Below are 21,924 nucleotides of genomic sequence, written 5' to 3' on the forward strand. Positions count from 1 at the left end.
CAGGTGCCTGTCCTCGGGGCCTGATGTGAGACCTTGTGCATAATCCGATCTGATAAGCAGAGAAATTCCCTTAGTTTCTTCCTTGAGCCCTGGCCAGGCTCTGGGGGGAACCTAATGTGAAATTTAAACCAGATATTGCCGCTTGAAACAAAGGTGCCAGCTATTCTGGCTTGCTGATTTTTAGCATATAAGGCTGGACCCACTCACAGTGACTTTGGAAGCCTCACCTACGGGTGGACGCACCGTGTAGGATTTCCCACTTGCCGGGACAGGCTCTCCAAATCCTCGCTGTAACCGGGGCTCCCCAGCGACTGCGGATCTGGATGATGGTAACGTATGCAAGTGGTGATGGATCTTTCTTAATCACTGTTCTCTCTCTCAGGTAGTAATGATTTGATGCATTACCCTGTATTTTCCTATTTGTTTAAGTGCACTATTCTGTCTTTTCTTACTGTATGTTTTCTGTATAATTCTGTTATTTAGTTATTTCTAGTAAAATACGCCTTCTCTTTTCACCCTGGTGTCTGAGTTTAATTGATATCCCTGATCAGCAAAACAGATACCAAGGCTAGAACAAAGAGCCCAGCATTTACTTTTTTGCATTTCCCTGATCTGTGCTTATTATGTAGCTTCTGCCTCAGATAATGCAGGGGTCATGAAGATAACACCTTCTACCACACAGCCCCTATGTAACCCCAGAGATAGTCTAACCTGTGCACTGCCAGAAGAAAATAAATGTCCTGATAGCAGGAAAGGAGTGAAAAGTATCCGTATGTAATTACTTATGATGTAATCAAATTGTCTTTCCTGTGCAAATTAAATTCATCCCCCTTCTCCATACATACTATGATGCACTGCTGTATTCTAACTTCAGTTCTGGTTTTTTTTAATGTTCTTTGGGGAAGAATGTGGATATCCAAGCAAGGAAGGAAGCTGAACTCATGAATGCCATAGAGTCCAATTAAAGGCTGAAGTACAAAGGGTTGTTTTACTTTCCGTATTTCTGTTAGATCTCAGACAATGTAAGACATCACTTGACATACTACCTTTTTTATATCTCATAATATTGTCTAAGAAGTAGATTGCTGTTGCATTTTCTGCATGTAAATTAGTTTTGTAGGTTGAAGAAATAGAAAAAATCCCTTTACCTAATGTGCAATTGTCTGAGTGCAGCCACTGTGGAATGGACTACAGAAAAGGTTTACAGTATTAAGACTGATCTGATGTGATATGCAAGCAAGTCTGTAGGACACCTGAATATAAGTTGAACCCAATTCTGTTAAACACTCTGCAATCAAAATAGATTATCTACCTGAAAACGCTTACAGTATAAGTAATGTACTATGCTATCCTTACCCCAAATTTTCTGAAATGTATCAGAAAGTATAAAAAAAGTAATTCCAGATCCAATAGTAGATGATGTACTATACAGAAAGATTTTTTTTTTTTCAAATATATGTTAATTTTACTGGTTATTTTTTCTCTTAGCTATTTCTGGTCCATCCACAGATAAGGTAGTGATAAAAAAACCTACAAGAATTAAATAATATCCCATTTTAGAAATTGGAGAGGCAGAAAAAATAACCAGGTATATTCCTAATCCAACAACACATAAGTCAGTGAAAACGTTATTATCCCAAAGATTTTGAATCAGGCACTTTATGATCTTAGGAAATAGTAACTAAACTGCCAAGGTTTCTTCTAGGGTTTATTGTTATTTCTGTTGGTTTTGCGTGGGGGTTTTTTGCTGGTGGGTTTTTTGTGTGCTTGTTTTTAAGAAATGGCCTGTGTGAAGGTGCTAGAAGATATGAAAGTCTTAGGAAAAATATATTCACTACAAATGGAGTTAGTACTCATTTTCATCTTCAGCAATACCACATGTAGAAGGTTAGGGAAAGTGAGAGTCAGGATGCAGCCAGTTTCTCCAGGAGAATGCTGTGGGAAATGGCATGAAAGGTGTTACTAAATTTCAGGTAGTAATCAGCATCTACAGCCTTGTCATAAAAGGACACCAGGTTAGTCAAGCAGGACCTGCCTTTCATAAACCCATGCTGACTGAGCCTGATCACCTGGTTGTCCTGTACTTGCCATGTGATGACAATCAAGATGATCTGCTCCATAACCTCCTCAGCACTGAGGTCAGACTGACAGGCCTGTAGTTCCTGAGATCCTCCTTCCAGCCCTTCCAGCCCTATTGTGCTATAACTCACCACTGGTCCCTTCTCTCCTGTTCTGTTTTCAGCTAGTCCCAGTAGTCTTACTACACTTCTGAGACTAATGCAGGCCAGTGAAAGACGAGCAGAACAACCAGAAAGAGAAGCACCTTTTCCCTTTTCTTACACAGCCTAGAGAATTAATCAGAAAACTAAGTTTCAAATGTAATGTAGCATCACTGTAGAAATTGAAGCAACCATGAATCAATTCCTACATTTGGTAAAGTGTTCCCAAGTTTATTTACCTCAGTTGGAGGTTATCACCTTGTTTCATGCCTGAATTTGTTGGACAAGAGTTTTTAACCACTGTATCTTATTATGCCCTTGTTTCAATATTAAAAAAATCTCTGGTATCCAGTAGAAGCTACTATCTAGCTTGGAAAAAGCTAAGTAATTCCACAAATAACTTGAATTCATGGTTCCTAGCTGAATTACACTGTAGTTAGTTGCTTTGTGAACATTTTGCAAAGTTATTTCAGTCCTTTGTGGAGAAGGAAATAGGCCCCTGAAGGCCCCTCAGCATATTCTTTATGCTCCAGTACTTGCTACATGGTAATATTTTCTTAATGCCTCATTTCATTCTGGTTTAGTGGAGGTTTGGGTCTTATTGTTATTTGTACTACATCAAATAATATATGCTATACATGGAGAATAGAAAATATAGCATGGGGACCAGTATATCCTAATGAAATCATTACTAACATACTTGTAGATAACATATAGAAATGTAAGAAGGTCATGGAAAAATTAAGACATTGCCTACTTATATTTGCAACATTTTTTTTCCCTAAAGCTATCCAGTTGTTAATTTAAAAGTATGAAAAATTAATTGAAAGAGAAGATATGAAACCTTCCATTAAAAAACTGCTGGTTCCTACCTCAGTTGCTCACCTTTTCTCTACAGATTTAAATAATATCTGTTTGTTAGTCTGAAACTAATTTAACAGTTTCCCTATGATGCATGCAGCTGCAGAAGGGTCCACTTGAACTTATAATCTTTGTTTGAATGTTACAGTTTTATTGTTTATGTGCCACAGATTGATTTAAGTCATGTAGGACAACTTCAGTAGCCTCTCACTAAAGAAAATAAATTTTATTTTAATAAATTTTGTATTACATATTTGTAGGAGTCTGGGCCGCTCTGGGAGAAAGTTAGTGCAGACAGAAGAATGCAAGGACGAAGACAAGGCCAGCAAAATAAGGCTGGCAAAAACACACAAGATAGCAGATAAGTGAGAAACACCTGTGGTCAGCAAAAGCACACAAGTCTGAGCAAAACAGGGATTGAGATAAGGGAGTTTTGGCAAGTTTTGGGCTTTACGTGCTAATTGCAATTAACCAATGCAAATGCTTGTAGAGGCACGTGAACAGCGCGTGTAGATGACCTGTAGCCTATTAGAAGATAGATGAGTGCGTGTACGGAACTTAGTAGAATATAAATGTAACCAGAAAAGGAATAAGAAAAAAAGATGGACGACCTGATCATCACATTGGTGTTGCGTTGTTTCTGTTCCCGCACGGAGAAATAAGGACCCCGGCTAATGGTGACCCCGACACATATTTAATTCAAAAAGCTTGTATTTTTGTCTGCATTCAGATATTAAATTAAATCTACAAAGACAGCAAAATGTTGTTAAGTATATGATTCCATTCTACTTCACTGCATAGCCCTTCTACTCTTAGACAAAACACCTCCCTTTCAGTTGGACATTCATGGTCTTATTTTTTTGTCTTGGTTGAGAGGAGTACCTAACCAGACTTCATAGAATTTTGGAACCCATTTTTAATTTTTTTTCTATCATAAAAGTGGTAAAAACTTACTGATATAATTCAGACCAGAGTTCTGTTTCCCACTCAGAATGATACTTTATTTGACCCACAGACTTCCATGAGTGGAGCCAAGGCATCTCTTGCTCAAAGGTGAGGAATGAAATGGAAAATAATGCCATAATATAACATATGTTTAATCATTTAATCCTCTTCGAAATCTGATTCACATAAAACAGTGTTTATGAATACTGAAAAAAGCTCAGGACTCATTTAGGTTAAATGCAATAGACCAACACATGTATCTCTGCTGTCAGAACTCTGAGCTTCCAAGCAGCCTGCTCCAGGAATAAAAACAATCCTTGCAAAGTAGAACTTCAAAGAGGATACCCTAGGAGAGCTTCACCAGGTACAATGCTTAACTTCTGGACAAGGTCCTTTTTCAGCTGTTTAAAAAGCATGGTAGAGAAAGGCACAGAAAACATAACCTCACCTCATAACTAGACATTATAGCCAAAATAAAATAGACTATTTTGAAACCCTTAATATTCACAGATGGGAGAGAACTAAAGAAGAAGGATATAGGAAATTCTTGCCTTTAAACTCAGTAATACTTCTATTACTACAAACTCCCAACTGAGAAAGATCTGGGTAGGTATGGAGGGAACACACACAGATTTAGGGATAACATGTTGTCTGTTTGAACAGGAGACTTGGCATTGACTTCAATAAAATCAATGCAGTTAACCGTTTCAGTGATCCCACAGCACACAAAGTAAGAATTTATAAAGCACAGATAATTTAATGCTGAAAAAAGTGGTTCTCAAGGCATATAAATAGTATAATCATTATTTTAAAAACTCATCCATTTCATAGGCATCATTCAAAATACAAAAAGCAATTACAAGAATGAGAATGGCCTTTCAAAATGAGATACAAATTGCAGTGTCCTCTTTCACTAAACCTCTCAAGTGAAAGCAAACCTTGCTGCTTCATTTATGTACTGCTACTATTTCTGAAAATCCTCATGGTTAACACATTGCATTGTTAGACTAGTTGGATACAAAACACAGCGTATGATCAAACAATATTCTGCCTGGAGTGTTTAAAAATTATACCAAAGAATGCATGTTCTTACAGGAGGAATGAATAATGGGAGATCTTAATAAAACATTAGTAATCATGGTACCATTTCAGAACAGTACCACAGCACAATTAATTGTACACCTGAAAACATGCACACATTTTTCATGCCTTCTTAAATTAATACAAATCTACATGATACATAATGAAAATATACAAATTAATGGTTATCAGGAATACAGTGTTATAAAATTAAAAAGATTTTTAGTAGACAACTTTTAGAAACTCGTAACATGTTTAATGTATGAATAATTTAGGATGAAGCATTTAGGCATTATATATACACAGAATTTCTACTAGTTTAGCTGAAATTCATTTAGTTGTCTATTTGAAATTGCTGTGCTGTTTTAAACTTACAATAAACATACTGGTTCAAATCATAAAGCAGTCTCACAAAAAACTATAACTAAAAATGATACTGTGGCCACATCTCACAGTTAACCTGATACAGCTTTGTGTACATCAGTGTTTTGATGTGTTAACTTTGGCTAGGGTTGAAAAATCACAGCAAAAACTGTAGTGGTAATTTGAGATGTTACCACCACACACACATCATCAAGTATTTCCCAGACAGATACTGACATCCCCAAAGCTAAAGCAAGTTTTATGACTGCTCCTTATCCACTTCTGTACAAAACCAGGCACTTAATTACAGAGATATCCAGCTGCAGTGTTGGATCACTGCATAGTTTGCTATGTATATGAACTTCCTTTGTCAGTGTAAGGAACTGTGTTAGACTTTGTTTGTCTCAACATTGCTGCTTCACGACTACCACTTCTCGGCCTCAGCATCCTGTGGCTCTGAAGGAGTACGCTTTGGAGGAGACGCAGAGTCCCGGCTGAAACCACGACATCCGCTCAAAGCAAGAACAACGACAGCCTTGGCAGTGCCTGCCAAGCTGTACCTGCGCGCGAGATGGGTGAAGAGGAAGTCGAGGCGAGGAAGACGTGCAAAGGCTGAAGGCACCGCAGGTCGACCCCCCCCACCCCAGCCAGCACGACCACCATGAACACCTGGGCATGCGCCTATGGAGGACCACGGGGCGGCACATATTACAATGAGCTCCGTGGAAATGGGCGGACTCTTCAGAGGAATCGTGGGGACTGGGACAATAAAAGGACTGCGTACTCCTCTCTTGCTGCACCTTCTTTGACACCTGTTACTTGGAGCCGGGACTTCAGCGGAGCTTGCAGCTTGGAGCACCATCACCTGCACCGAGCCCGAGCCAACATCACTGGATCCCTGGTGGTGGTGGTAATTAGCTGCGTATCTACCGTTTTCTTGCTTAGGGATTCTGACTTTTCCTTCCTCTTCCTCTCTGTCCTATCGCTATTACTAATTGTTACGGGAAATAAAGTTCACAAGGTTATACAGCATCTGACCTCGTTTGTGTCTTAATCTCGCTCTTGGGATCATTTAAGAACCCGCCCCGATATCAGATCAGGACAGTCAGACAACAAGTATTGCTGCTCAACTACTGTTTAAGTGTTAGTCATATTAGTTTAACCTGTAACAGCTGCTCACTGATTATTTGTCCCCTGGTTAAATATTTCTTTATCTGTAGAGGTTGTGACAGCATGTTTCAACAAAAGTGGAAACACTACCTCATTTTTGTTGGTGGATGACAGTAAAAGAGGTACTTCTCTAGCATGCTTAAAATGTCTTGTGACTATTAGTTTGCAGAAAACTGGAACTGGAGTGGAAACTTTCAGTCAAGTGAGAAAGGCAGGCAGTCCAAATGCTGAATTACTATCAGCTTTCACTTAATGGGTTTTAAACTAGATTGTTACCTAATACATATGTGAAGTGCTAAGGCTTGGACAACAGGCCCAAGCCAGAGTTGACCTATAGATGAATCCTGTATATTTTATAACTGATAACCATTGTGCTAGTAAGTATTGTACTAAGTTATAACAACCCACTAATGCTGATGTAAAAAATGCTAAAGCATTGAAATACTGAAGCTTGAACAACAGGCCCCAAGCCAAAGCTGCTAACTTAGCATGTAGTCATTAACAAAATATGTAAACTCACCAGTGAAAGATACAGCTTAGACAGAATATAATCAGTAGGGAGGATGAAAGGCTGAGTGAATGTATCCAACTTTCCTTGCTCAGCCTTGTTCAAGACTGAGAACCCAAGTATTTGGCCTTGTTAGAAACTCCCTTGGTTTCCCCTGCTGAGCCGTGGCCAGGCTTTGGGTGGAATCCAACAGCAGAATGTAACCAGAAATTTTCCATTCAAAACAAAGGTGCCAGTTATTCTGGCTTGCTGATCACTAGTATATAAGGCTGGATCCACTTGCAGCGACTTTGAATGCCTCACCTATGGATGGATGCATCGCATAGGACTTCCCACTTGCCGGGACAGGCTCTCCAAATCCTTGCTGTAACCAGGGCTCCCCAGCGACTGCAGATCTGGATACGTATGCAAGTGGTGATGTATCTTTCTTAATCACTATTCTCTCTCTCATGTAGTAATGATTTGATGCGTTACCCTGTATTTTCCTATTTGTTGCTTTAGGTGCATGTTCTTTTCTTACTGCATGTTTTCTGTATTACTCTGTTACATTATTTAGTTATCACCAGTAAAATACGCCTACTCTTCTCACTCTGGTGTCTGAGTTTAATTGGTATCCTTAATCAGCAAAACAATATGTGAATGTTCTGTGGAACAGAAGGTTCATAAAAGATGCAGAGAGACTAGTTTCTGAAGCACTCTTGATCAAGGTGGATTACCTCTTGGGGTCTGTTCTGCTAGCAGTTTAACCGGGTAAATGTCCGATTTTTCTCCCATCATGTTACTTATAGTTTATTACTGAGTGTAAAAACGAGTCAACAATTCTGGAAAACAACTTAATTTCTCTGGATCACTGAGTACTGAATTTTAGAGATCGACAGTGGTTAGAACAGAACCCTCCACAATAAGATCTAAAGAGATTTCTAAAGATGTCTTATTGTCAAGAGGGGATTAATTTAGAAAAGCAGAAGACAGCTTCTTTGGTTTTTCTGTATTTCAGTTTTTCATAAAGTCAAGATGTACCTTGACAGATCAGCATCCCAAGGTGTTTCTTGCTACAAATACTTTTATTCAGCTGTCTTTATGATGAAACAATATTCAGGTGCCATGACAGTTCTGTAGCTTTAAACACGCAAAATGCCAGAATTAGTAGACACCAACACTATTGCTGCATCTGTGATTACCATTCCAGTGGTAGAGAGTAGTGTAATCCAACTGCTCTCCCTCAATTCCCAAGAGCAAAGACTGTGCTTCTTGCATGTCCTCGTGGTTTCAGCACACAAAGGAGAAGGAGGCTAGTGATGGTTACACTCTCTGCTCCTGCCCTCGTAAATGCCCAAGAAAAGCTCTTGCATATGAGACTAGTGGAGCAGAAGACACTAATGGAGATCACATGGTTCACACTGCAGGAAATAGAGTAATGCCCCATCCTTACACTGTATATGAGCTACCACCTGGGTGACACTATGGGTGGACACTGGGTGACCACTGGAAGGTCAGAGTAAGAACTTCAGTTCTTACCTTCTAATTTAACCTTTTAATTTTTGTGTGAGGAATTACTATCAAAACCAGCATGTATTCTTATGGCAAACATCCTACATAACTGTTCGAGTAGACTGGCTTTTCTGGCAAGGTCTAAAACAAATATTGGTGGAGCTTTGACAAAGCTAAAAAGAACCTCTGTATCGTGCTCTTCCTTCTGTAGTCATCTTTTAGAAAAGGAACTTATCTCTGAGCTACAGCACAGCTGGCTTTGTAAAAGGTGTCTTGATAAACTAGCTACAAAACCCTGTTTGAATCCAAAGCAAAAGTCTTTGAAAAAAGTCCACCTGTAGTGGTTTAGCCCCTGCCGGGGTCTGAGACCACGCGGCCGCTGCCCCTCCCCCACAAAGGGAGTGAAATACAAAGCCCCAAGACTGAAATAAGGAAAGGTTTAATACAACAATGCAATAGCAACACAACAAACAACAACAATAACAATAACAGTAATAGTGATAGCAATGAACAGAGCAAAATAGCTACCAAATACAGCAGTTTGAAGCACGATGTACAAAACCACGAGTGCACCGCGCTCCGCGCCAGGAAAAAATGTGACCTGCCAGGATGTGATGTCCCCATGGTATCTGAATAACCCGGCTAGAGCTCCCCCCCACTGCTGGGGAAACTTAACCCTATCCTGGTTAAACCAGGACACCACCGCAGAATCCAAAACTTTGGAGCACCACATCAATAGCCATGCTGTCAGCTGAATTTCCAACTTCCATATTTCCATTTTCAGATTAGCCTGTAAATATTACCGTCATAATACACAACACATTTAGCAAGGCCACTTCATAAAGTTTTGCATTAAAAGCTGCTTTCTCTGGGTGAGCATGATTTTCTTGAGAATGGGTAAAATTAGAATACAACATTTTAACTTGCTTGAAAGTGAGCTGCTCCTTTCCTGCTGTTCTCAATACTGAGTTAAAAGAACGACACTGCTGACCCAGAATGAATTAATTCCTCAGCCTATGTTTCTGCAATACGATCACTTTTTCATACCAGGGACAATCAAAGAATTTTTTAAACTGGTAAAGATATATAAAGTATGAAGCTCATATGTCTACATTTCTTCTTCAATACAGAAAACACCAAGTCAAGATCAAGGACCTAGACAGTATCCTACATTCAGCATTTTTATGTCTTTGACCGTGAATGTCGTAGCAATATTGCAGGAGTTCTGGGAAAGCAAACAGAAGAAGAAAGCTGTATTTCCAAGTGAAGGCATCATTGTATATGAGTCACTAAGCTCCCTGGTCCCACTGTTTGTGTATTAAGTTACCTTGCCAGAAGGAAGTTGCTTTTGTAACTTTCAGGTAAGCAGCGTATTCCAATCTTTGCAAGGGGAAATTTTCTTCTGAAGAGGATTTTGTCATAAAAGATACATGGCCATGTCTATTTTTGTAACAATGCAGTTTCACACCTGGCTTCTTTAGCCTCATACTCTCTCTCCAACTCCCAGCAATTTGAGAGAGGCAAATTACTTGAAGGAAAATAATTAACTGAGTACAGAATGATTTTTACCAGTCTAGTTTCTGGTTTCCGGTCATATCTATAACAAAAGAGATTATGATTATCTCAAGCACGTCTGTCAGTTCAATCTAAGACAAAACTGTGTGTGGTTTCTTTCCTTCAGAAAATAAGAAAACTCTCCATAGATGCCTAATCTTCAGCTGAAGACCAGCATCAATCCTTCACCTCCACAAGGGCCATTGCAGCAGTATTCTCATATGTGCACCTAAATTTCAACAGCTACTCATTCATTGTAATCTAATGCATATATGTAATCCATTAAGATCTAGAACCTGAGGCAATCTTTGTTTTTCCAAGCATTTTAACCAGTTTGGTAAACATCCATGGATCTTTCCAATGACTATAGTTCAGCCCTTCTGTTAAACAGACCCAAATAACAGTTTGGAGATTGCAAATCTTGCCTTATGTGCTTTCTGGAATGTCTTCTCAGAGTTTAAAGGAAACAAGCCATGTGCTATGGGTTCTTTCAGTTCACAAAAGGAGAGTTACAACCTCAACTAGGATAGAGACTGAGCAAACCATAATGGTTTACAATGGCTTTGACTGGAGCTGGGAAATTGTACTCAAATTTAGATGCACAGGGTAACAAAAGTCTTCTACTGTACAGGATCTTTCTTTTCTTAGCTTTTAATTTTCAAGGCAAGATGCTAGCTTAGTATAAATCAGCAAAACTCCTATCTCCAACCCCCCCAAGAAAACAAAACACTAAAAATGACCTTGAATTCTCTGGATTTGTAGTGTGGTCAGATTAGGATTTTTTTCTCTCATGACAGAAGACAGGCATTCAGATTTTTCATTTTCCTGTATTTCTGCAGGAGTTTTTGCCTCATGAGGAGTTTGGAAGAGCGACCTACTGGTAGTCCAAAACTTCTAAAATGTTACTGAAATGGACTAAAGTTGTTTAAGAAAGCACATTGCTTTGTGGTGAATTCAGTGCTTCATATTTCTCATGCTGTGCAGCTCAGGATCAGAAATAACTTTTCAGCAACACATATAGAATCTAATCAAATTAAAATGGCAGAAAACTACTTTGGAAGAAGCTAAACTAATAGTGCTTTTAGTTTAAAAATTGTAAGGAATAAGGTTATTTTTCAGAGCTTGGGCGGGGGGCACAGGGGTGCTCTTCACAGAGTCTTCTGAACATTCTGGATCTACTTTTCTTAATGAGTTAATCCTCATTATGAAACTGTTGGAAATACTGTTTACAGAGTTGCTTAAAATATCCTAGAATTTCCTCAATCTAAAATGTTTCAAAAACTTGTGATGATGCCAAAGCAAGACAGTTTCAATATTTTAGTCTTTGAAAATATGAAACAAGAAAGAAAACCAGCAAATTTTTAAAACCTTTTCTTCACTAATTTCTTATGCTGCCTTGCATGCTATCAGTTTTACATGATGTTTCATATTTTGCCAACCCTTTACCTGCCCATGATGTCTCTTGTTTTTATCTTTTTGAATAATGCCTCTGAATTAATTGAACATCTCCCCCGTGCATTATAAAGTACTAGATTGTATATTTATCTTATATAACCACACTGCTGTAGTCAGTCAGGAATATAATTCAGGATCACCTCAACTAATGCAGAAGCAGAAGAAAGTCAGCTTGGCAGCCTGCTTCCCACACTAAGCTAACTTACTTCTGCTTCTGCATCAGTTGCTGCCCATGCCAAGCTGGTGCAGACAGATATATACAGATCAGTTCTGTTCATGCTTTTGGGAAAAAACACTAGGAGCATGTAAATGGATCTAATTGAAAATAGCTCATCAAAGAAATGCACTGTAAGCATTAGAACAATTTAGTAATGAATTGCCAATATCTTAATTTGTAGACATCAAGGCTCTCGGTGTCCAGATTGCTTAAAATCTACTATAGTTATGACATCTGTAAATAATTTAAGCAATGAAGTACACACAAACTACAAATGTCCCTACTCAAGTCTTGCTATAAGTAATCCTTGTAACAATGATGTTCTGCATCCTTATTCTGAATTACATTATATACTTCATGGTATTTGACAGTCAAAAAATCTATTCATTTGCCTATGTGTTATAAAGATCTTCTCTTCCATTTTTTTTTTCTGGACACTTAACACCAGAATCGCATACCATGAGTAACTATAAACCATGCAATAATTTTCTGTTATGTTAGAATGACCAACATAAGGCCCATCTGATAAGTTCCTGGCTCCCTTCTTGCTGAATTTGGCCATCAAGCTGCTCATGTTTTTGGCAAGTGTTTTTGCTTTTAATGCCAAAGGGAATTATGCCAAACACTTTGACTCCATAAATGCAATGTAATGCATTTGCAAATCAAGCCTAGTTTTCATCTATGCAAGAGAGATGATCTACCTCAATTAATTCTTTTGAACTATGGGTTTGTAGCTCAATAAAGTTAGAAGCATTGAAAATTCCCTGAGCTGATGATTCAGGCACCAAATTATTATTTACTTATGTACGTGCTGGCATTTCCCTGCTTCTATTAATCAAAGTATGCTTCATAAGGACAGGTAATACCTTTTATTAGTCCAGGCAATACAACTGGGAGCAAAAAATGGAACAGATTTTGAGTGCATTAGCATTTCTTTGAATCTGTAGGATGGTCTTAGATCTTTAAATCTGTAGGATGGTCTTTCCATGGTCTTGCAGGTTTGAGTAATTCAGTAGATGTTTCAAGATTTTACCATGTATATGTATAAGACTGCAAATATGGGGCATGGGGAACCAGATAGATGATATAAATAATATGGTGTTTGTTACCCATATTGCCTTCAGTCAGCAGGGACCAGTTAAACTCCTCTGAAAATCTTGTAAATCAAATAAAAGTTGTCCATGGTAGTTAGAAGCCTGAGTGCTACAGAGTTACAACTTAGCTGATGGACCATTTAAGTTTTCTCTTGTTCTGCCTACAATGCATTGTCTTCCTTGTCACATACATGTGGGGTGCTAAAACGCTACATTTGGTGCTGTGCCTTCTTCAGCATTCTAGTTCTGAATATGAGCTAGCTGCCATGCTGTCCTGCATGTCAGACTCGGTAAGCGAGCGGAAGGAACAGTAGAACTTTCTCCTTCATGCTACTGACACTGCATTTAAGACAAGGGGTCTCCTTTTGCTAATTTCTCATCCAAGGGGACATAGTTGGCCAGACATCCTCTAGAAACTTAGGGATTCACCAGAAAGACTCTCAAAGCAGAGGTAGAAATCTTTACTGAGAGCAGTGGAAAACTTCTGGAGTGTTATGCAACATTTTAGCCTGTTCTCCATTCTTCACACTTTCTTTTCCAATGCCACTCTTAAAATAAGTAAAACTGACTTTTAAACTCACTTAACAAGCCTATTCCTCTTTTCACCAATTACAGGAGTGATACTTTGGTTTTGATCTCCTTGCAGGCACCAAACAGAAGGGGAGGAGACATCTAGAAAGACCTCGCTTAACTTTGGTCCCTCTGAATGTTTCAGCTTGCTGTGACTTTAAAGCAACAGTCTTGCTTTATCACATTGCTGCAGAAACACAGCAGTAGCCAGTCCTCATAGGCTTGCTGCAGGATCAAAGCCAGAATTGACCTGTATGCCACCTGCTTACATTACACAAATAACATGCTTAGCACAAGTGCATTTTAGTCCACTGAGGGTCTGGCCCACAGCATTAATGTTTACAGCACCAAGGAGTATGACTGGTAAACTTGCTGTTTCAGACAAATAGGGATTATCTAAGTAGAAATGGATTATAATGAAACACTGTGGGGTTTTAATACTCAGAATCACAGAATCATCTAGGTTGGAAAAGACCTTGAAGATCATCTATTCCAATCATTAACCTAACACTGACTGTTCTCAACTACACCATATCCCTAAGCACTATGTTGTCCCGACTCTTAAACACCTCCAGGGATGGGGACTCCACCACTGCCCTGGGCAGCCCATTCCAACACCTAACAAGCCATTCTGTAAAGAAATACTTCCTAATATCCAGTCTAAACCTTCCCTGCTGCAAGTTGAGGCCTTTACCTCTTGTCCTGTCGCTTGTTACTTGGTTAAAGAGGACTCATCCCCACCTCTCTGCAACCTCCTGTAAGGTAGTTGTAGAGGGCAACAAGGTCTCCCCGCAACCTCGTATTCTCCAGACTAAACAACCCCAGTTTCCTCAGCTTCTCCTCTTAAGACATGTGCTCCAGACCCTTCATCAGCTTTGTTGCCCTTCGTTTGGACACGCTCGAGTAATTCAAGGTCCTTTTTGTAGTGAGGGGCCCAAAACTGAACACAGTAATTGAGGTGTGGCCTCACCAGTGCTGAGTACAGGGGTAAGACCACTTCCCTGTCCCTGATGGCCATGCTATTTCTGATACAAGCCAGGATGCCTTTGGCCTTCTTGGCCACCTGGGCACACTGCTGGCTCATGTTCAGCCAGCTATCAATCAACACCCCTAGGTCTCTCTCTGACTGGCAGCTTTCCAACCACTCCTCCCCAAGCCTGTAGTTGGGGGTTGTTGTGGCCAAAGTGCATAACCCAGCATTTGGCCTTATTGCAACTCATCCAGCCTCTCAAGATCTCAGAATCACAGAATTATTCAGGTTGGAAAAGACCCTTGGGATCAACAAGTCCAACCATCAGCCCTACTCTACAAAGTTCTCCCCTACACCGTATCCCCCACCATCTCATCTAAACAACCCTTAAACACATCCAGGGATGGTGACTCTACCACCTCCCTGGGCAGCCTAATCCACTATCTGACCACTCTTTCTGTGAAAAATTTTTTCCTAATGTCCAGTCCTTTCAGGGAGTTGTAGAGAGTGATGAGGTATCCCCTTAGCCTTCTGTGAGAGACGAGAAACCAGGCCTGCGAGAAACTAAGAAAAACAGCCTGAGAAAGCAAAAGTTGAGGCTGATCAAAGAAATGCCTCAAACACTTGCAAGAGAAAACTATGAGTCACAAGGTGCATTCTGTGGAGGTCGAAGATGATAAGGCTGCCCGAATAACACAAGATGGGGCTGGAGGAGGGAGCCCTGTGAAGACAGGACGGCTCTGCTCTGATGCACCTGGACAAAACTTCAGGGGCCATCTGGCTGGTGAATGACCTTTGCCTCATTATCCACAAAATGCATATTAAAGTTAACACCCCTCAATATGCTAACGAGGGCTAACATGATCATGCTAATTACATCATCCCATGAAACACCTTACCCCTCCCTGTACATGGGATACGTAGGTATGTAGGTCGACCTAGGGGACGGACCCAAGGAAAGTGGGTATAAATCAAGAAGGGGGGGGGGGGGGGCCGAGGCCCGAGAGACAGTGCAGTGAAGCGAGGAAGACGGATGTCAGCGAAAAAGACGGATGTCTCCTGTGCCTCCTGGAACCCTCGTCGGCGGGATCAGCGCAGAAACCCAGACCGGTGATCTGTATTTCCCCATTCCCTCTATCTCCCTCTTTTCCCTTTCCTATTAAGAAATGCAAGGCATATTATATTGCTTGCCACAACTTGCTATATACTTAGCCAACTATCGTGTGTTCAATTAGTACATTGTGAGTAGTTAATAAATGTTTAGACTTGGAGACTTGTTGTCCGCTCCATTGGGGATTTGCGAATCTGAGTCACTTGCCCCCCTCATCTGAGCGGACGTGACACCTTCTCTTCCTCAAACTAAACAGTCCCAGCTCCTTCAATCGCTCCTCATAGGACTTGTTCTCCAGGCCCTTTACCAGGTTCATTGCCCTCCTCTGCACTCACTCCAGCACCTCAATATCTGTCTTGTATTGAGGTGCCCAAAACTGGACACAATACTCAAGGTGTGGCCTCACCAGTGCAGAGTACAGGGGGACTATCACCTCCCTACTTCTGCTAGTCACACTATTTCTAATACAAGCCAGGATGTCATTGGTTTTCTTGGCCACCTGGGCACACTGCTGGCTCATATTCAGCTGCTTGTCAATTAGAACCCCCAGATCCTTCTCTTCCAGACAGCTCTCCAGCCACAGTTCCCCAAGTCTGTAGCGATCCATGGGGTTGTTGTGGCCCAAGTGCAGGACCTGGCACTTGGCCTTGTTGAAGTTCATCTCATTAACATCAGCCCACCAATCCAATCTATCCAAGTCTCTCTGTAGTGCCTCCCTATCTTCATGCAGATCGATACACTCCTGCTTAACTTGGTGTCATCTGCAAACTTACTGATGATACATTCTATGTCCTTGTCAAGATCATCAATAACGATGTTAAACAGAAATGGTCCCAACACCGAGCCCCTGTGACCTGCCGCCAGCTGGATTTAGCTCCATTGACCAACACTCTCTGGCACCGTACATCCAGCCAGTGCTTGATCCAGCAGACCGTTTGCTCATTCAGTCCACGAGCAGCCAGTTTTTCTATGAGAATTCTATGGGGAACTGTGTCAAATGCTTTTTGAAAATCCAGGTAGACAATATCCACAGCTTTTCCCTCGTTCAGTAGTCAGGTCATTTTGTCATAGAAGGAGATCAGGTTTGTCAGGCAGGACCTGCCTTTCATAAACCCATGCTGACTAGGCCTGATCCCCTGGTTGTCCATTATATGACTTTTAATGGCACTCAAGATGATCTGCTCCATGACCTTCCCTGGCACCAAGGTCAGACTGACAGGTCTACAGTTTCCTGGATCCTCCTTTCTGCCTCTCTTGTAGACGGGTGTTACATTTGCCACCCTCCAGTCCAATGGGACCTCCCCAGTTAGCCATGACTTCAGGTAAATCATGGAAACCGGTTCGGTGAGCACATCTGCCAACTCTTTCAGCACCCTTGGGTGTAACCCATCTGGTCCCACAGACTTGTGTGCATCCAAGTGGTGTTAACAGGTCTCTGACCACTTCCTCTTTAATTGTGCTGACCTCATTCTGCTTCCCCTCCCCATCTCCTAGCTCATGAGGCTGGGTGTCCAGGGAATAGCCAGTTCCACTGCTAAAGACTGAGGCAAAGTAGGCGTTAAGCACCTCAGCCTTTTCCTCATCCTTTGTTACTATGTTTCCCTCTGCATCCAGTAAAGGAGGGAGATTTTCCCTAATCCTCCTTTTGCTGTTAACGAATTTATAGAAACAGTTTTTATTATCTTTAACAGCTGTAGCCAGGTTGAGCTCTAGCTGCGCTTTGGCTCTCCTAATGTTCTCCTTGCATAGCTTCACTACATCTTTATAGTCTTCATGAGAGACCTGCCCCCTCTTCCAAAGGTCATAGATTCGTCTTTTGTTCTTGAGATCCTGCCAAAGGTCCCTGTTTAGCCAGGCTGGTCTCCTTCCCCGCCTGCTTGTTTTTCGTCACACAGGAACAGCCTGCTCCTGTGCCTTTAAGACTTCTCTCTTGAAGTATGTCCAGCCTTCTTGGACTCCCATATCCTTCAGGGCAGCCTCCCAAGGGATTTTTTTAATCAGTCTTCTGAACAGGTCAAAGTTTGCCCTGTGGAAGTCTAAGGTGGCAGTTTCACTAACCCCTCTCTTTGTTTCTCCAAGGATCAATCATTCAATCATCTCATGATCACTGCACCCTAGACAGCCTCCAACCTTTACTTTCCCCACAAGCTCTTCCCCGTTCACAAGAAGTAGGTCCAGGAGGGCACCTTCCCTGGTCGGCTCACTCACCGCCTGTGTTGAGGAAGTTATCCTCCACACATTCCAGGAACCTCCTGGATTGTTCCCTCTCTGCTGTGTTGTGATCCCAGCAGATACCCGGGAGGTTAAAGTTCCCAAGAACAACAGCAAGTGACCATAAGATTTCTCCCAGCTGTTTATATAAGGCTTCATCCACCTCACTGCTTTGGTTGGGAGGTCTATAGCAGACTCCCACAGCAAGATCTGCTTTAATGGCCCTTAACCTAATCCAAACACTCTCAACCCCGTTATCACTATACTTGATTTCTGAGCTGTCATAGCATTCTCTAACATACAGGGCCACTCCACCGCCTCTCCTTCCCTGTCTATCCCTCCTGAAGAGCTTGTAGCCATCAATTGCTGCACTCCAGTTGTGTGAGGCATCCCACCATGTTTCTGTTATAGCTACTATGTCATAGTTCTCATGCTGCATCATGGCTTCAAGCTCCTCCTGTTTGTTGCTCTTGCTCGTACTGTGTGCATTGGTATGGATGCACTTGAGATGAGCTAATGAATCCAACACCTTTTTGTGAGTGTGGGCCCCATTCCCTACCAGATCCCATATCATGGGAAAACTAAATTTTAAAACTTATTTGACATATTTAGGGAATACCTTATAGAAGCTCCAGAAATATGTCACAATGAATAGACCTTTGGAACTTGACACACCAGCACATATTTTCCAGCCTGGAGATGGGGCCTACGTCCAGTCATGGAACACTAAACGTCTGACAGAAGAGTGTAAAGGACCGTTTCAGGTTTTGTTAACTACCTATACGGCAGTCAAGGTTTGGGGCAAAGGCCCTTGGATTCATTATTCAAGAATCAAGAAGGCTCCTACCCCATGGGTAGTGGAGTAGCAGTCTCCTCTTAAATTGAAATTAAGGAGATCATGATTGAGTTTTATGTTTGGTCTGTGACAATTACAATAGCCATGGATCAAGTCTGGCCAGAACCAAAATGGAATCAGAATCTTCATTTAATTTTAACACAACAAATTACTAGATACTACACAGAAGTGATTGTTAGGTCTGTACACATTTACCAGAACACTCTTTAGGAACACCAAAGTACATAGGGATTCTAATGTCTGATGATACCCCCTCACACAATAATATTACCATTACTCAAGGCCAGAGCTATAGACAGATTACAACAAGCGCAGACTTTCAGTGGGGCAGTGCTAAGATGACTACTCAACAAGAAATCCAAATAGAAGAACCACAAGTATCCTATAACTATACTTTCATACAGCGATGCCATCTAAATGATGTAACTCTATACTGTAAAAACAACAGTACTATAGATGTAGAACTAAACAACACGTGTAACAGTTATACGAAATATATAGATGGGAAATTTGATCTAGCCTTCTTAGACAGATTTAAACGAAACAAAACTAAACCCTCAATTGGATGGCCTGTACCCCGAACAGAAGGAGTAGGATGGTATTGGCTATATTGTAATTGAGCTCGGAAAATATTACCCCTAAGATGGAAAGGAATGTGCACCCTAGGAGCCCTAGTTGCAAATATGACAATAGTTAATAAGCTGCAGGAACAGAGTGGACGGGTGAGGACATTCATTAAACAAACCAGAAGGATTCACAATGCTATAGCAGACCACCCTTATGCATTACACAGTTTCGTTAGAAGGTTTCTCCCTTGGCTCGGAGTAAGTGAATTGGAAAAGACAATTGTAAATATATCCGCTATAATTGAGAACATAAAAACCAAAACTATGGCCACGATACAAGCATTGCAAATTGAAGTGTCCAGTTTATCTCAGGTACTACTACAAAATCAAATGGTCCTTGATTTACTGTTGCCTTCACAAGGGGGTGTCTGCACTGTGATTAACACAAGCTGTTGTCTATATGTAGATCAGAATGGTAGAATTCCCATGGATTTGGCAGCAATTTGGGAACAGACAAAGGTCCTGCATCAGGCTACCAAGGATGATACATCCTGGGGCTTTGAAGAATTGTGGCACAAACTTGCCTTATGGCTACCAAATTGGGTATGGTTAAGAAATCTGTTTGTGGTGATAATAGTAGTGGTGTGCCTTTGTATCTTAGATTGCATTATGATTCAGTGTTGTAGTTGTTGTAGGCAAATCTGTATGAAAATAAGGTATGGGTATTGAGTACTGAGACCTTGGATTTGTGAGTCCAAAGTCTCAATAAAAGGGGGGAGTTGATACCCGCTAGCTGATGCCTGCAAGCAGTTGATGATAATTGCTGTAAGGAGCCTCAGTCAAGAATGCACCCAACGACATAATTTTTGCAACTGTGATGGGTACATCCTGGACAGGGCAGAGAAACCAGCAGACACCTGTGGAAACCCCTCAGAGACCCTTCCCCAAATTTTAGTACTCTTGTGCAATGTATTAACATATGCATTCGATTCTCTGGAAATATGTGTGTACTTCTCAGAAGTTACATGAATATTCATTTCTTTTATTGTATATATAAGTGTGGCCTTGTCTTTCAGCATGCACATTAGATGGAATAATCCCCGGTGCATCCAATGCTGCAATAAAGAATGCCTGCCTTCTAAAACTTCAGACTAAGTCTTAGAGGGTTCTTCTGAGACCGAATTTATGGTAACACATAAGACAGCTGTTGCTAATCACTTTTGCTGAAAAGTTTTGCTAAAAAGCTCCTTCTGACTCTACAGCTGGGACTGAAGGGATCTACTCTCTCTGCAGTCTAACCTACAGGTCATAATAAACCTTTAGGCCAAGGATTCCCTTGGAGAAATTTATATTTCTAAATTGAGTTAAAATAATAGCAAATGTCTTAAAAGGAATGATCTCATTCCTAAATAGATTAGAAAGTCTGTAAACCATGTGAAATAATCTTTTTTTAAAACTGGTCAGAATTTTTTGGGAAAATTTTGTACTCTTGGACACAAATTTACAGAATGCTGTTCACTGCGACCTGTCCAGAAGAGCTTATCAGCAAACAATGAATGAAGAATTTAAAATAATGTTCTTTCAAATATAAATACCTCTCAGATGGAACCATATAGCACTTAAACTGTTTATAAGCACAGGTCTAAGGAACTGCTCTTATTACCATTTTCTGCTAAATATATAAAATTGCCATCTTTTTTGCCCAATCTCTACTTTTTTTGGTTACTTATAAAGCAATCTGCAGCAACCACTGTGTACTGACTTTGGCTATCCTAATGCATACAGTTCATCAAGAAAAGATAAGACACTAGACCATAGCAATCAACAGTTTGATACAAATAGTAAATATAATCCTTAAAGGATGGTTGCTAGGTAGTGACAGGAAGCCTGCAGTTCTGGGAATAATTCCATGCTGAGCACAGAATATTGCTAGCAAATCAACTACGGAAACTTTCCAAGAGTGTATTTTGCATTACCGAATAAGTATTTCATTTCCGCTGCACTGATTTTTTTTTCTTTTTTGAATGCTGAATGCTTTTTTCTTGAAGTAGTGTGAGTAATCAGCAAAATAGGCAGAAGGTATACTAAAGTAAGTTAGAGAGTTGTAGGACTTGGCTTCAGGTTCTCTGCATTTTTTTTTTTTTTTTTGAGAATAGAATTGCATGTAAAGTCTCTCTGGATTGACCATCAGTTTTGGTTGTCTGTGACAGCAAGAAATGGACTGTGCAGCTGCACTGGCTCCAATCAGTACTGTATTCCTGCTGTTTAGTTCTCTGATTCAGCAGAGATGAAAGGAAATTCTGTTTCACAAGTAACTTTAGAGGTGGTCTCCTTTCAAGTGTGTCAAAAGGTGATGAAGCTACTATGTGCTCAAATGTTCAGGTGGATTGAGAGGCTCTATCCCATTCTTCTGGACCAGCTGTAAACGTTAGGATGATGGGCAGTTCTGCAGATGACTGGGTCCATTTATCTGTTTGCTCTGACTAACTGTTTAAAAGTTGGATCCTACTTCATATGTATGCTCCATGCTTAGAAAGCATGGCTTTCCTTTCATAGCTGCTGATGCTGCAGGAACAGGGAATTACAGTTTAAATCAAAGTAAAGGTTAGCTACCAGCACAGTTGCTTTTAGCCAGTTGATTTAAGTGTCTCTTCTATAATCCTTGGTTCAGATCATGAAGTGA

At 40.7% G+C, this 21,924-nt stretch overlaps 1 protein-coding gene across 1 annotated transcript in view; it reads left to right on the forward strand.

The window, feature by feature from the left end:
• Positions 1-21,924, forward strand: part of LIX1 (limb and CNS expressed 1) — a 39,756-nt gene that overhangs the window by 4,800 nt on the left and 13,032 nt on the right. Inside the window, 1 exon segment of the mRNA XM_074856921.1 lies at positions 9,830-9,998. Within this exon segment, the coding sequence (XP_074713022.1) occupies positions 9,830-9,998 (169 nt within the window).

The sequence above is a fragment of the Strix uralensis genome, chromosome Z (assembly GCF_047716275.1).
Source record: "Strix uralensis isolate ZFMK-TIS-50842 chromosome Z, bStrUra1, whole genome shotgun sequence".
NCBI classification, from domain to species: Eukaryota; Metazoa; Chordata; class Aves; order Strigiformes; family Strigidae; genus Strix; species Strix uralensis.